The sequence below is a fragment of the Oncorhynchus kisutch genome, linkage group LG3 (genome assembly GCF_002021735.2).
Source record: "Oncorhynchus kisutch isolate 150728-3 linkage group LG3, Okis_V2, whole genome shotgun sequence".
Lineage (NCBI taxonomy): Eukaryota > Metazoa > Chordata > Actinopteri > Salmoniformes > Salmonidae > Oncorhynchus > Oncorhynchus kisutch.
In genome coordinates this window covers 28,720,147-28,734,196 of record NC_034176.2, presented here as the reverse complement: position 1 = coordinate 28,734,196, position 14,050 = coordinate 28,720,147, and the positions used below count along the sequence as shown (strand labels likewise).

Sequence of the window (14,050 nt, the reverse complement as noted above, 5' to 3'; positions counted from 1 at the left end):
TGTAAATGGCTATAAGGCCACATCTTACGCCCCATGCCGATATTTCATTTCAGAATGTATAAAAATTTGTTTACGACACAAATATCGTTTAAATTGATCAGATACTTTAGTGGCCACTCTAAGCATGAAAATAAATGTCTTCAAAAATGGAACGGCAGTCGGGAGAATGTAAGACCGAAAGGTACCTATGTTTTTGTATGGAGGTCAGTGAGTGTTTAATTTGGTTAACAAAACATTGAATAGCTTATTTGATCAAATAGACGTTTTGTAATGATTAGGTTGTAAAGAGTGTACCTATATAAGTTTTTATCCCGCCAACCTTGAGAAAAAAACACTATATCGGCGTTGTGCCTGGTCGTCACTAGTTATTACAGCCACAAAGTCATAAAACACGCATATTTCTACAATGTATCTTCTTAAAATGTGATTTTAAACATAAACCTAACCACACTGCTAACATTATGCTATCTGGGCCCTGTTATCCCTCTCGCTTCGCCTCTTCCTGTCTGGTTAGGGTCAGCTGTCCAATGCATTTCTCGTCTCGCGATATTCCGGAACTCCTCTCCAGCAGCAGTGGAAGGAGAGAGGGGGTGAGAACGTTCTTATATTATACCTCAGTGGATGAGAAAGCTAGCCAACCTTCTACCGTGGAAACTACAGTTATATTCGAAAGATCCCACGATAGTTACATTATTTATATACACAAAGTAACTGGTTTGAAAAACAGCGTAATTTAACCCAAATTATCTGTGCCAGTGTATTAGAGAGACATATCTAATTAAACGAGCAATGGCGTTGAAAAGAATTCAAAAGGTGAGTGTTTGTTATTGTTTGCTTATTTCTTCCTGTCATCCTGCGTTGCAACTAACGGAAACGTTAGTCAACTAAATAGTTATGCTTACAATCAGAAACGTTATAGTTCTCCACATTTCATGTAACACACACTTATTTGTGCTCCCCTTGAATACTTCACATATAGACAAAGACGAGTAACCAATGGTGGCCCTTTGCAATTGACGCATTGCATGCTAGTAAGCTGTTAGCTAGCTAACGTTAGCTTAGCAGGACAGTATTTTTTTTTTTGCTAGTTAGCGGTCCTCCCATCTAGTTAACGTTAGATAATACAAAGGGGCCTGTACCAATTGCATTTGGTTGGGGTACAAGTAATATGACTACATTTTGCGTGTATTTGTTATTTTTTTAATCACTAGTTAGCTAGTAATTTATTTGTCAGACGAACCCGGTAAGAGTACAATTTGGGGCTAGGTTGCTAATGCTAGCTAGCGGTAGCTTTCTTTTGCCATCTTTGCTCCATCATGAATGAGTGTGCTGGAAACTAATGCGCACGCGTGACATATGACAGCTGTTTGCAGGTTGCCAAATACTGAACCCCAATGTCAATGTTGCCATATATGGAATGGCAAATGGGGCACTGGGGCAAGCAAGTGTATTTATAACAGAATGGACAGCGTTTGTATAAATAGTTAACTAACTAGTGTACTGATTGCCGTACAACAATAACAGTGATGTCATTCCATATAAACTCAAATGGTACACTGCTAGTAAACACCATAACTGCAAACATATGTGACTTTGGTGAACAATTGAAACAGTAGTGGCCTGTTTTTATTTTGTTTGTATTCTCACTGTAATGAAACTTTTCATTAGTAGGGATATTAGTTTTGTGAATTTGGCGAACAATTGAAACAGTGGTCTGTTTTAATTTTGTCTCTATTCTCACTGTAATAAAAGTAATACCATTTGTAGGGTGTAACATTATCATCACTTCACAGTATGGTACAGACTGGGCCTGTATAGTAATTGGTCATGTTAGCCTAAATTTCAATAATTTTTGATAGTTAATTTGGCTGTTACATCTTTCACCCCCCCCCCCAACTCAGTGCTCAACCAGACAACCGTTGTCAAACGATGTGGTGTAGCCTATTTCACAATATCTGAATCATTTTCCACATCATTTTCCTCAGTCAGTGTGTGACTGTGTCTGAATCAGGGTCGTACTCACTAGAAAACAAACAGAAGAGAACAGACTGAAACGGGTATGGACTACCAGTCCAATAATACGACCCAGTGAACTCAACCCAGATGTGACTACCTATGCCAAGTTTTTTCCAAGATATGCAGAATTGCAGCGACAACAGCAGCCTGTTTAGAAAAAATATACTGTACTTGTCAATAGTTTGGACAACTACTCATTCCAGGGTTTTTCTTTATTATTACTATTTTATACATTGTAGAATAATAGTGAAGACATCAAAACTATGAAATAACACATATGGAATCATGTAGTAACCAAAAAAGTGTTAACTTCTTATGGCCAGGGGTTCTGCTATAGCGGCACCCCTCGACAACATTCCACTGAAAAGGCAGTGCGCGAAATTCAAAAATATTTTTTGGAAATATGTAACTTTCACACTAACAAGTGCAATACACCAAATGAAATAAACTTCTTGTTAATCTACCCATTGTGTCCGATTTCAAAAAGGCTTTACAGCGAAAGCACAACATATGATTGTTAGGTCAGAGCGAAGTCACAAAACACAGCCATTTTTCCAGCCAAAGATAGGAGTCACGAAAAGCACAAATATAGATAAAATGAATCACTAACCTTTGATGATCTTCATCAGATGACACTCATAGGACATCATGTTACACAATACATGTATGTTTTGTTCGTAAAAGTGCATATTTATATCCAAAAATCTCAGTTTACATTGGCGCGCTACGTTCAGTAATGTTTTGCTTCCAAAACATCCAGTGATTTTTGCAGAGCCACATCAATTTCCAGAAATACTCATAATAAAAACATTGATAAAAGATACAAGTGTTATTCACAGAGTTAAAGATATTCTTCTCCTTAATGCAACCGCTGTGTCAGATTTAAAAAAAACTTTACAGAAAAAGCACACCATGCAATAATCTGAGTATGGCGCTCAGACGACAAATCAAGCCAAAGAGATATCCGCCATGTTGGAGTCAACAGATGTCAGAAATAGCATTATAAATATTCACTTACCTTTGATCTTCATCAGAATGCACTCCCAGGAATCCCAGTTCCACAAATGTTTGATTTGTTCGATAAAGTTAATAATTTATGTCCAAATTCCTCCTTGTTGTTTGCGCATTCAGCCCAGTAATCCATCTTCATGAGGCGCGAGCACTAGGTCCAGACAAAGTCCAAAAACAAAGTATAGAATCAATCTTTAGGATGTTTTTAATTAACATAAATCTTTAATAATGTTCCAACCGGAGAATTTCTTTGTCTGTAGAAAAGCAATGGAATGAGAGCTACCTCTCACATGACCACTGACTCAAAGAGCCCTTATGAGCCCCTCCTTTACAGTAGAAGCCTCAAACAAGTTTCTAAAGACGGTTGACATCTAGTGGAAGCCTTAGGAAGTGCAATTTGACCCCATAGACTCTGTTTTCGATAGGCCAAAGCTTTGAAAAACTACAAACCTCAGATTTCCCACTTCCTGGTTGGATTTTTCTCAGATTTTCACCTGCCATATGAGTTCTGTTATACTCACATACATCATTCAAACAGTTTTAGAAACTTCAGTGTTTTCTATCCAAATCTACTAATAATATGCATATATTAGCCACTGGGACTGAGTAGCAGGCAGTTTACGCTGGGCACGCTTTTCATCCAAACATGAAATTGCCGCCCCCTATCCCAAACAACAGGTTTTAAACAAATAAAAAATATATTTTATATTTGAGATTCTTCCAAGTACCCACCCTTTCCTTGACGACAGCTTTGCACACTCTTGGCATTCTCTCAACCAGCTTCATGAGGTAGTCACCTGGAATGCATTTTAATTAACAGGTGTGCCTTGTTAAAAGTTAATTTGTGGAATTTCTTTCCTTAATGTGTTTGAGCCAGTCAGTTGTGTTGTGACAAGGTAGGGGTGGTATACAGAAGATAGCCCTATTTGGTAAAATACCAAGTCCATATTATGGCAAGAACAGCTCAAATTAGCAAAGAGAAATGACAGTACATCATTACTTTAAGACATGAAGGTCAGTCAATCTGGAACATTTAAAGAACTGTGCAAGTTTCTTCAAGTACAGTGGCAAAAACCATCAAGCGCTATGATGAAACTGGCTCTCATGAGGACTGCCACAGGAAAGGAAGACCCATAGTTACCTCTGCTCCAGAGGATAAGTTCTTTAGATTTACCAGCCTCAGAAATTGCAGCCCAAATAAATGCTTCAGAGTTCATGTTAGACACATCAACGTCAACTGTTCAGAGGAGACTGTGAATCAGGCCTTCAAGGTCATATTGTTGCAAAGAAACCACTACACTACATCCTTTGCACCCCAGTATATCTACTTGCACGTACATCTTCTGCACATGTATCACTCCAGTGTTTAATTGTGAAATTGTAATTACTTCACCACTACAGCCTATTTATTGCCTTACCTCCCTAATCTTACCTCATTTGCACACACTGTATATAGATCTTTTCTATTGTGTTATTGACTGTTGGTTTGTCTAACTCTGTGTTGTTGTTTTTGTCGCACTGCTTTGCATTATTTTGGCCGGGTTGCAGTAAATAAGAACTTGTTCTCTACTGGCCTACCTGGTTAAATAAAGGTGAAATATAAAAAATAAACTACTAAAGGACACCAATAAGAATAGACTTGCTTGGGCAAAGAAACACGAGCAAATCAAATCACATTTTATTGGTCACATACACATGTTTAGCAGCTGTTAATGCGAGTGCAGCCAAATGCTTATGCTTCTAGTTCCGACAGTGCAGTAATATCTAACATGTAATCTAAGAAATTCACAACATCTTCCTTATACACACAAATATAAAGGGATGAATATGTACATAATATATGGATGAGCGATGGCCGTGCGACATAGGCAAGATGCAGTAGATGGTGTAGAATATAGTATATACGTATGAGATGAGTAATCTGGGATATGTAAACATTATTGAAGTGCCGTTATTTAAAGTGACTAGTGATACCTTTATTAAATCAATTTATTAAAGTGGCCAGAGATGAGTCTATGTTGCAGCAGCCTCTATGTTAGTGATGGCTGTTTTACAGTCTGATGGCCTTGAGATAGAAGCTGTTTTTCAGTTTCTCGGTTCCAGCTTTGATGCACCTGTACTGACCTCGCCTTCTGGATGATAGAGGGGTGAATAGGCAGTGGCTCGGGTGGTTGTTGACCTTGATCTTTTTGACCTTCCTGTGACATCGAGTGCTGTAGGTGATTGTGCATTGTGCATTCCACACTACCCGTTGTGCATTCCACACTACCCTCTGGAGAGCCTTGCGGTTGAGGGCGGTGCAGTTGCCGTACCAGGCGGTGATGCAGCCCGACAGGATGCTCTTGATTGTGCATCTGTAGAAGTTAGAGTGTTTTAGGTGACAAGCCAAACTTGGGGCTGAGAACGCACCCTTGTGGGGCCCCGGTGTTGAGGATCTGCAGGGTGGAGTTGTTGTTTCCTACCATCACCACCTGGAGGGGGCCCATCAAAGTCCAGGACCCACTTGCACAGGGCGGGGTCGAAACCCGGGGTCTCTAGCTTAATGACAAGTTTGGAGGGTACTATATGGTGTTAAATGCTGAGCTATAGTCAATGAACAGCATTTTAACATGGGTATTCCTCTTGTCCAGTGTGATGGCGATTGCATTGTCTGTGGACCTATTGGGGTGGTAAGCAAATTTGGATTGGCCCTCAGGTAGGGTGGGCGTGATATGATCCTTGACTAGTCTATCAAAGCACTTCATGATAACAGAAGTGAGTGCTACGGGGCAATAGTCATTTAGTTCAGTTACCTTAGCTTTCTTGGGAACAGGAACAATGGTTGGCCACGGAGGTGCAGATTCAATGCATGAGCAGCACAGCCAATGGGTGTGATGTGAGGGTAGGACTCCTCCGCTTTAGACCAAGCAGCCTTCATGTTCCTCTTGGATGATGTATTTGGGGAAAGAGTGGTAAGCAGCCTGAAACTCCTGAAACCAAAAGCAGTAGCCATTGCATGGATTGAGGGAGACAATGCCATCCTATCTGATGTTCAGACTCTGCTTGCAGATGTGAGAGAAGAAATCCATGCGGCCCTGCCCACTTCACTGTTACTCCAAGCAGAGGAAACGGCAGTTCCGAAATACATCAAAAAGCGTGAAGACTTCTGCCTGAAGCCCATACACGCCTCCGCGTACATGTTGGATCCCAAGTATGCTGGCAAGAGCATCCTGTCTGGTGCAGAGATCAACAAGGCCTATGGTGTCATCACTACCGTGTCTCGCCTCCTTGGCCTGAATGAGGGCAAGGTTCTTGGCAGTCTGGCGAATTACACTTCCAAGCAAGGGCTTTGGGATGGAGATGCAAATGGCAGTTGTGCCAATATACCTCATCAGCCACCTGGTGGAAGGGACTTTGTGGATCTGAGGCTCTTTCCCTTGTTGCCTCCATCATCCTCCAAATCCCACCAACATCAGCCGCCTCAGAGCGCAACTGCTCCTTGTTTGGGAGCACACAAATCAAATCAAATTTATTTATATAGCCCTTCGTACATCAGCTGATATCTCAAAGTGCTGTACAGAAACCCAGCCTAAAACCCCAAACAGCAAGCAATGCAGGTGTAGAAGCACGGTGGCTAGGAAAAACCCCCTAGAAAGGCCGAAACCTAGAGAGGAACCAGGCTATGTGGGGTGGCCAGTCCTCTTCTGGCTGTGCCGGGTGGAGATTATAACAGAACATGGCCAATATGTTCATAAATGACCAGCATGGTCCAATAATAATAAGGCAGAACAGTTGAAACTGGAGCAGCAGCATGGCCAGGTGGACTGGGGACAGCAAGGAGTCGTCATGTCCGGTAGTCCTGAGGCATGGTCCTAGGGCTCAGGTCCTCCGAGAGAGAGAAAGAAAGAGAGAGAGAATTAGAGAGAGCACACTTAAATTCACACAGGACACCGAATAGGACAGGAGAAGTACTCCAGATATAACAAACTGACCCTAGCCCCCCGACACATAAACTACTGCAGCATAAATACTGGAGGCTGAGACAGGAGGGGTCAGGAGACACTGTGGCCCCATCCGAGGACACCCCCGGACAGGGCCAAACAGGAAAGATATAACCCCACCCACTTTGCCAAAGCACAGCCACCACACCACTAGAGGGATATTTTCAACCACCATCTTACCATCCTGAGACAAGGCTGAGTATAGCCCACAAAGATCTCCGCCACGGCACAACCCAGGGGGGGACGCCAACCCAGACAGGAAGATCACATCAGTGACTCAACCCACTCAAGTGACGCACCCCTCCCAGGGACGGTATGAAAGAGCCCCAGTAAGCCGGTGACTCAGCCCCTGTAATAGGGTTAGAGGCAGAGAATCCCAGTGGAAAGAGGGGAACCGGCCAGGCAGAGACAGCACAACAAAGCACGCAACAGGCTGACCAATACAAGGCTTGAAAAATTGGTGGCCATCAGGGCAAATTTGAGTTTTTTTGAGCCTGGCTGAGCCATCCTCAACAAGGTTGGAAAGTGACAGTGAAGACGTGGCCTCAGAGTCTGATCTTCAAGAGGTGGACATTGAGGAGGTCCAGGGAGAAGACATGGAAGCCTGAGAGGAAGACAACCAAAGCTTTAGTTTCTAGACTATAATTTTACAGGTGTATGTTGAAAATGTTTTTGGGAGATGCGATGGATCATTGGGGATCATTCAATATTCCCTTTCTTTTGTTCAGTGAAATCATCCCATCCCATCATCCCATCAAAGTCCAATTCATAACTAAATAGTTTTTTTTCTTCTATTGGAAGGATTTAATAATTTGCAATTGTCTCCATATGATATGGTAAATATATCCAATGCAAAAAATATCTACATTTAAATGGTATTAATTTGCATATATTTCTGTTAATTCCCATGTATTCCCGTTAAATCCCACAAAGTTTCCACCTCTGAATATTCCCCAAAATGTGCAACCCTAAACCCTAGAATGAGTATGTGTGTCCATACTTTGACTGGTACTGTATATCTGTAACATATGATACAGGTATATCCATGACAGAATTGTTTTCCTTATCTGCCACATCAGCTAGAAGTGGATTCAAAAATGTAATTGATCTATTATTGTTCATCTCTTTAGGAACTGACAGATTTGCAGAGGGATCCGCCTGCACAGTGCTCAGCGGGACCAGTTGGAGATGATTGTAAGTAACTATGGGATAAATCCTATATATTGATCACATGAACATATTTGTCATGTTTTTAAAAACAGTCTGTGCCAGTCTGTTAGACATTCAGTAGTGTGAAATGCACACCTACACTATACATACATTTAGGTAACTTTTGAGTGGACCCATGCAATGGGCTAGGCTATGACATTGCATTGTTCTGTATTAATTGTAACCCATTTGAAATTGTATTTAGTGTTTCACTGGCAGGCGACAATAATGGGTCCGGTATGTGATTTGATTTTCCCTTTTCTCTTATTAACATATAGCTTAGCAACAATTAAGCTTTTACGGGTATTCTTGTCCTTCTAAACATGTTTTTCTTCTATTCTTTTAGAATGACAGTCCTTATCAGGGAGGGGTGTTCTTTTTGACTATACACTTCCCTACAGATTACCCCTTCAAACCACCAAAGGTGAGTTTTAAAAGCACATAAGATCAGTTTACATTAGGAAATAATTCATAGTGCTAGCAGGATGTGCTGGTTGATAAAATGTTTCAATTCAATTGCAGGTTGCGTTCACGACAAAGATCTACCACCCCAATATCAACAGTAATGGAAGCATTTGTCTGGATATATTGAGATCTCAATGGTCGCCTGCACTCACTGTATCAAAAGGTAAGCCCCTGTGAATGTTTGTCTATAGTAGAGCTGGGATGATGAATAGAAAATTGATACCGATCAAACCAATTATTTCAGACATTTTACTGATATCGATGCATACTATAAACGTATTGTTCAATTTATCGTTATTGTGAAAATTCTGTCAATTTATCATGGACTTCTGTCAATATCGCCCAGCTCTAGTCTATAGGATTTGACATGAGGTTGGAATTAAATATTTCCAGGGATTGCTTCAATATAACTTATTATGATGAGGGAAAATATATTTAAATATAATGCATAGGACCTTTTCAAATGTTAGCATTGATTTAAGGACAGAGACAGCATATCTCTCCAAACATGCTTATTTTAGAACTGTAGGCTTACACATTTAGTTGGTTTGTTTACAAGGCTTACCATTTTAAGAAACAATTGTTTGACCTAGTCAATGTCTCTCCAGGTATTTAAGTTGTATTATTCGAATGTAAAGGATACACGGCAGGGTAGCCTTGTGGTTAGAGCGTTGGAATAGTAACCGGAAGGTTGAGAGTTCAAACCCCCTAGCTGACAAGGTACAAATCTGTCGTTCTGCCCCTGAACAGGCAGTTAACCCACTGTTCCTAGGCCGTCATTGAAAATAAGAATTTGTTCTTAACTGACTTGCCTGGTTAAATAAAGGTAAAATAAAATAAAAAATACACCATCCAACAAAATGTTTACTTGCAGGTTCCTTCTCGACAAAGCAACAATAAGAAATAATAAAAGATAAGAATACGAATATAAAGTATATGGCTCAGTAGAATATCACTTTTTTTTTGCATAAATATAGTACAGGAAGGCACAATTTATAATCTAATATTTATATGTGTTTTGGGAAGGGGGTTTTGGAGGGCCAGTGTTTTAAATTGTGCAGTATTTAGTAATAATAATAAGTCTGGCAGCAGCAGTTGTGATGTGTGTATCATGAATGTACCGTACATGGGTGTGTGTGGTATAATGTACAAGACAATTAGTTCAAATTCAGCAATCCATTGTTATTTTCTAATGGTTGTCAGAATAGTAAATATATTATTCTTAGACTTGAAGGGAAATCGTTATCATGTGCCACTTTGTCTCTCCGGTGAAGAGGTGGTCAACACAACAGCTGTCATAGCAATATGGATGAAAGCTGTGTGTAGATGTATTAAAGGCTCTTAGTTCCCCTAAAGAAAATGCATGGTTAAGAGCTGTTACAGAAGCATTTGGCCTCCTTTTTGCATAATAAAATATTTAAAATAAACATTTTATTGACATGTTGTGGGGGTCTGGAGGGTGAGGCGTTTCAGATGTAGTTATTGAATTTTGATGATTTTCTTGTCAATTTCTTTGTAGTTCTCTTGTCAATCTGCTCTCTGCTTTGCGATCCGAACCCAGATGACCCTCTTGTACCAGAGATTGCACACACCTACAAAGCTGACAGGGAAAAGTGAGTGTGCCATAGTGTTTGATTCCTTTGCTTTGAAACTCCAGCATACTGGTATTCCTGAATAGGGCCTACTCCTCAAACAGTTAAATGTATATTTTAATGCCAACATTTTGGTCAATAGACCTTCATTTGATACCAATGTTTGTCAACCCTGGTGAAGGTCTAGAATACCAGTGTGCTAGTTCTGTTTTTCAGGTATAGCGCAAACCTTCCGTTTTGTTTTACAGGTACAACAGACTAGCAAGAGAATGGACACAGAAGTATGCAATGTGAGAATGCCTATGAAATGAAAACACTAAAAGAAGAAACACATGTTTAATATTAACACAAGGCAAACGAACAAGAGGGGAAACATAACTACACACTCTGGTTGGAGAAGGAAGCGATAAAATAAGGGACAGTGCAACCTGGCTGCTAAGTGCCGAGCTGCTGCCATGTGCCATTCTTCATGACTTGTATGGATCAGCTGAGCAAGGCCTAAGGGACTCCTGAAAGCACTCCCTTATGGAATACTGGAACCTCCCCATAGTCCAGACCACACCCTGACTTTAACTATTACTACTTCTATTGTGACTATTATTATCAGTGTTACTATTCATATTCTTATGATCACTTGTTATTATAATGATATCATTGTGTTATTCTACTGAATGCTGAAACATTGGGTTTTGAATTTGGGGGGGACTAGTTAGCAGCTTGGTTCGCACTCCTTTCAACGGTACTTTCTTTGCCCCTCTGAATGTCTTGTATTACTGTATGTTTATGTATTCCGTGGCCTTGCTGTATTATTGTAACAACCTCCTCTCAGATGTTAGAAATGCAATTGAGTTGGAGTGCTCAGCACATAAAGGTGCAAGGCTATATGCAGCAGCGTGGTTCAATGGCTCACTAAGACTCTGGAGATGGTTCTACCCAAACTCTCACACCCGGACATAATGTGAGACGATTCAGACAGTCATTCTGTATCCCCCTGAGCCAATTAATTTTATCCGTCAATGTATTTGGAAATGTCCCAAATGCAGTGACAGGTAGTCCTTGGAGAGTCTGGGGAGAGGTGCTATCAAGGTGAGCTGCCCTGGGTTGGACTGGCATCTGTGCTCATGGGCAAGAGACCAGGGAGAAAGTTCTGGAACCTCCACCACGTTTCTCACCTGTGTCGTCTATGTCCCTGCTTCATGTCCTAGATCCATCCAGGGCTAGCATCTTACTTCATAAAATCCTACTGTAAGGTAGCACTTAAACCCTGGTAAAGCTCATCTCCTGAGTTTAACTACTCCCAGCCATACAGTTGAGTACACGCGTAGCGTAACAGAATGTAAACTTGTGAGATTGGGATGGTTCATGAGGCTGGCGTTAGTGCAACCCTGTAAATACAGTAGCTCAGGTATATATTGAACTCACACCTGTCTGAAAGGGCACTGTAGTGGCCTGTGATGTGATGAAAATGACCAGATCTGTGTTGCACACTGACATGCTGCTTTAATCCAGAAGTTGTCTTTGGAGACTTTATCTGACATGGGTCATTCATTAGCTTTCCCTACTCAACTTCTCGCCGTTATCACAGATTGTTTTACTGTACAACACAATGATGTGAATGTTTTCAAACAGTTTTTGTTTATACATGCTATTGCTTTGAATATGCCATTGGTTAAAACTGGAGTCATTTTTAATTTAGATGGGAGCTTGAAAATATGTTCTTTAATGACAACTGTTGCAGATCTATGAATGAACATGTAGTTTTTTTTGTGTTTTTTTGTTCAAGTGAGTAACTTGAACTCATCTTTTGTTTATTGTGAAGTTTCATTAGGTGTTTCACATGTTTCCCATGCCTTTTACATCTTAACATGAGCTGTAACCTGGGTCATGCCAGCTGCGTATTTGTTTTATCACTTGTCTTGAGATTTTGTTCTTATCTTTGGAACTTTACTTTCTCTTTATTTTTAGAGGGTCCACAATAGTGCACATAGGCAATACATTTGTAACCTAGTATTCTGCAAGCTTGATTGTAGTTTGTTTTTGTCACTAAAATGACCACCGTTGTGATTAATCTTGCATTAGTAATATCAAATTTGAAGTAAACATAATCCAGTGGAGGTGCTGGACTAGTTAGACTGCATCTGTCTTGAGCTATAAATTGTCTGTTGCCATGGAAAGGGAATAAAAAGTATGGGGGGGGATATGAGAAATTTGGTCATCGAAACGCTTAATGGATTTAGTGAAAGATCATTTGGGTTGATTGGGGTGGAAAAGAGGTTGTACTCTAGTCTACACTATACCGTAGCCTGGTTTAATTTAGGAGCCCGATGCATACTGTCATTATGAATTACATTTAGAATTGGTCATGAGGCTATGATTTTGACACACTGCTTTTTCACAATTGTTCTACAATTTAGCAGCAACAAATTGAATATCCACTGACTACAGTCAATCATCTGGCAGTCAAACCATTTCTTAAAAAGACTGAGGCAGTGAGTAATGCCACTGGACGCAACTTATTTCTTCAGCTTGCTTGATTTTGCGCCATATATTGCTTTGTTTAGTTATTTAGTTTTGTAATCTGTCTTCCAGTTGTCCGTTTTGTATGCAGTCAGCCTCAATCCATCCAAATGTTTCTTTCAGTATGACATCCTGGTTTGAGCCAAAGAGATACAAACTGAATGATCTCATTGGTCCAATGGGTTCTCAATGGAGGTCATGATAGGCAGCTTGGCATGCTTTGCACTCTGGAGAACATTTTCACAACCATTTGTCAGATATCAGGGATTTCTTTACATTTCATTTGCCTGACACCTCTGACAAAATCTTAGCCTTAACCATCATTTTGTGTATAGATACTGTAAATTGCTATCAGGGCTAGTTTCCCCTAAAGGGAAATCAATTTCATTTTATCACTAGAGACTTGCAATTAATATGTAAATGGGACAACAAATTTTTTTAATGTACAGCCTTGCTAACTTGAAATTCAGGACCAGCCTTCATAAATAAATGCATCTCAATTTTATAGGTATGTCATTAAGACTTCCCATCCCCATAACAAATGATCTCCCCTTGCATACACATGACAGAAAATAACAATTGGGTTGTCAATTAAAAAAAATAAAACTCCTTTTTGTTTTATGTTTCTGAAATTAATTCCATACTCATTTCTTGACTCATCTAAAACTATTGTAAAATATACATTACCTCATCTGTGTAGTTTTCAGTGTATATTTTTTTTTATCCATGTCTGGTCTGACGGGCTGTTATCAGGGTTTTATCAACTTTGAAACAAATAATGAAATATCAGAGATTGGGGAGTTCAGGTTTCTACTCCATGGTTGCCTATACTGTGCAGACAAGACGGTTAAGAAAGAGTATAGCCAAAGAGACAACCAGCTGAAGGCCATGTTGAATTGTTAATTTTTTCAGAGACAAGTCAGTGGATTTCACAAAACACAAACCGTATGAAGACTTAGAAAATGTGCTTTGTGTTCTATGGAAAACAATGAATGATGTAGAACTGACCTTCCATGGAGTTGCATTTTCCAGAGAATGTATAGAGTTGATTATGCCTTTTTTACGATGCCTACAATTTAACACATTTGCCACTAGAAATGTGTTAAACATCTACTGAATTAGTTAGCAAGTTTACTAGATACCTACAGTAGTTGTTCATTTAGCTAACCAAACCATCAGTCCTTTCTTGCCATTATGAAAATCAAATTCAACAATGTGAATCTTTTCAATATGACTTTCTTTCAAAACCATTTAATTCTA

The 14,050-nt window shown here is 39.9% G+C and overlaps 1 protein-coding gene across 2 annotated transcripts; it reads left to right on the top strand.

Moving 5' to 3' along the window:
- The first annotated feature begins 487 nt into the window (after positions 1-487).
- ube2d4 (ubiquitin-conjugating enzyme E2D 4 (putative)) lies at positions 488-13,426 on the top strand. 2 transcript variants are annotated; one of them, XM_031820270.1, is made up of 7 exons: positions 488-590; positions 8,138-8,201; positions 8,422-8,453; positions 8,563-8,640; positions 8,739-8,844; positions 10,201-10,294; positions 10,522-13,426. In XM_031820270.1, exons 1-7 carry the CDS (start codon positions 528-530, stop codon positions 10,565-10,567), a joined length of 483 nt encoding a protein of 160 aa, XP_031676130.1. In that variant the 5' UTR covers positions 488-527; the 3' UTR covers positions 10,568-13,426. The 2 variants fall into 2 exon arrangements, with proteins under 2 accessions (XP_031676130.1, XP_020327468.1); XM_020471879.2 differs by having other exon boundaries at positions 527-813.
- Positions 13,427-14,050: the final 624 nt, after the last annotated feature.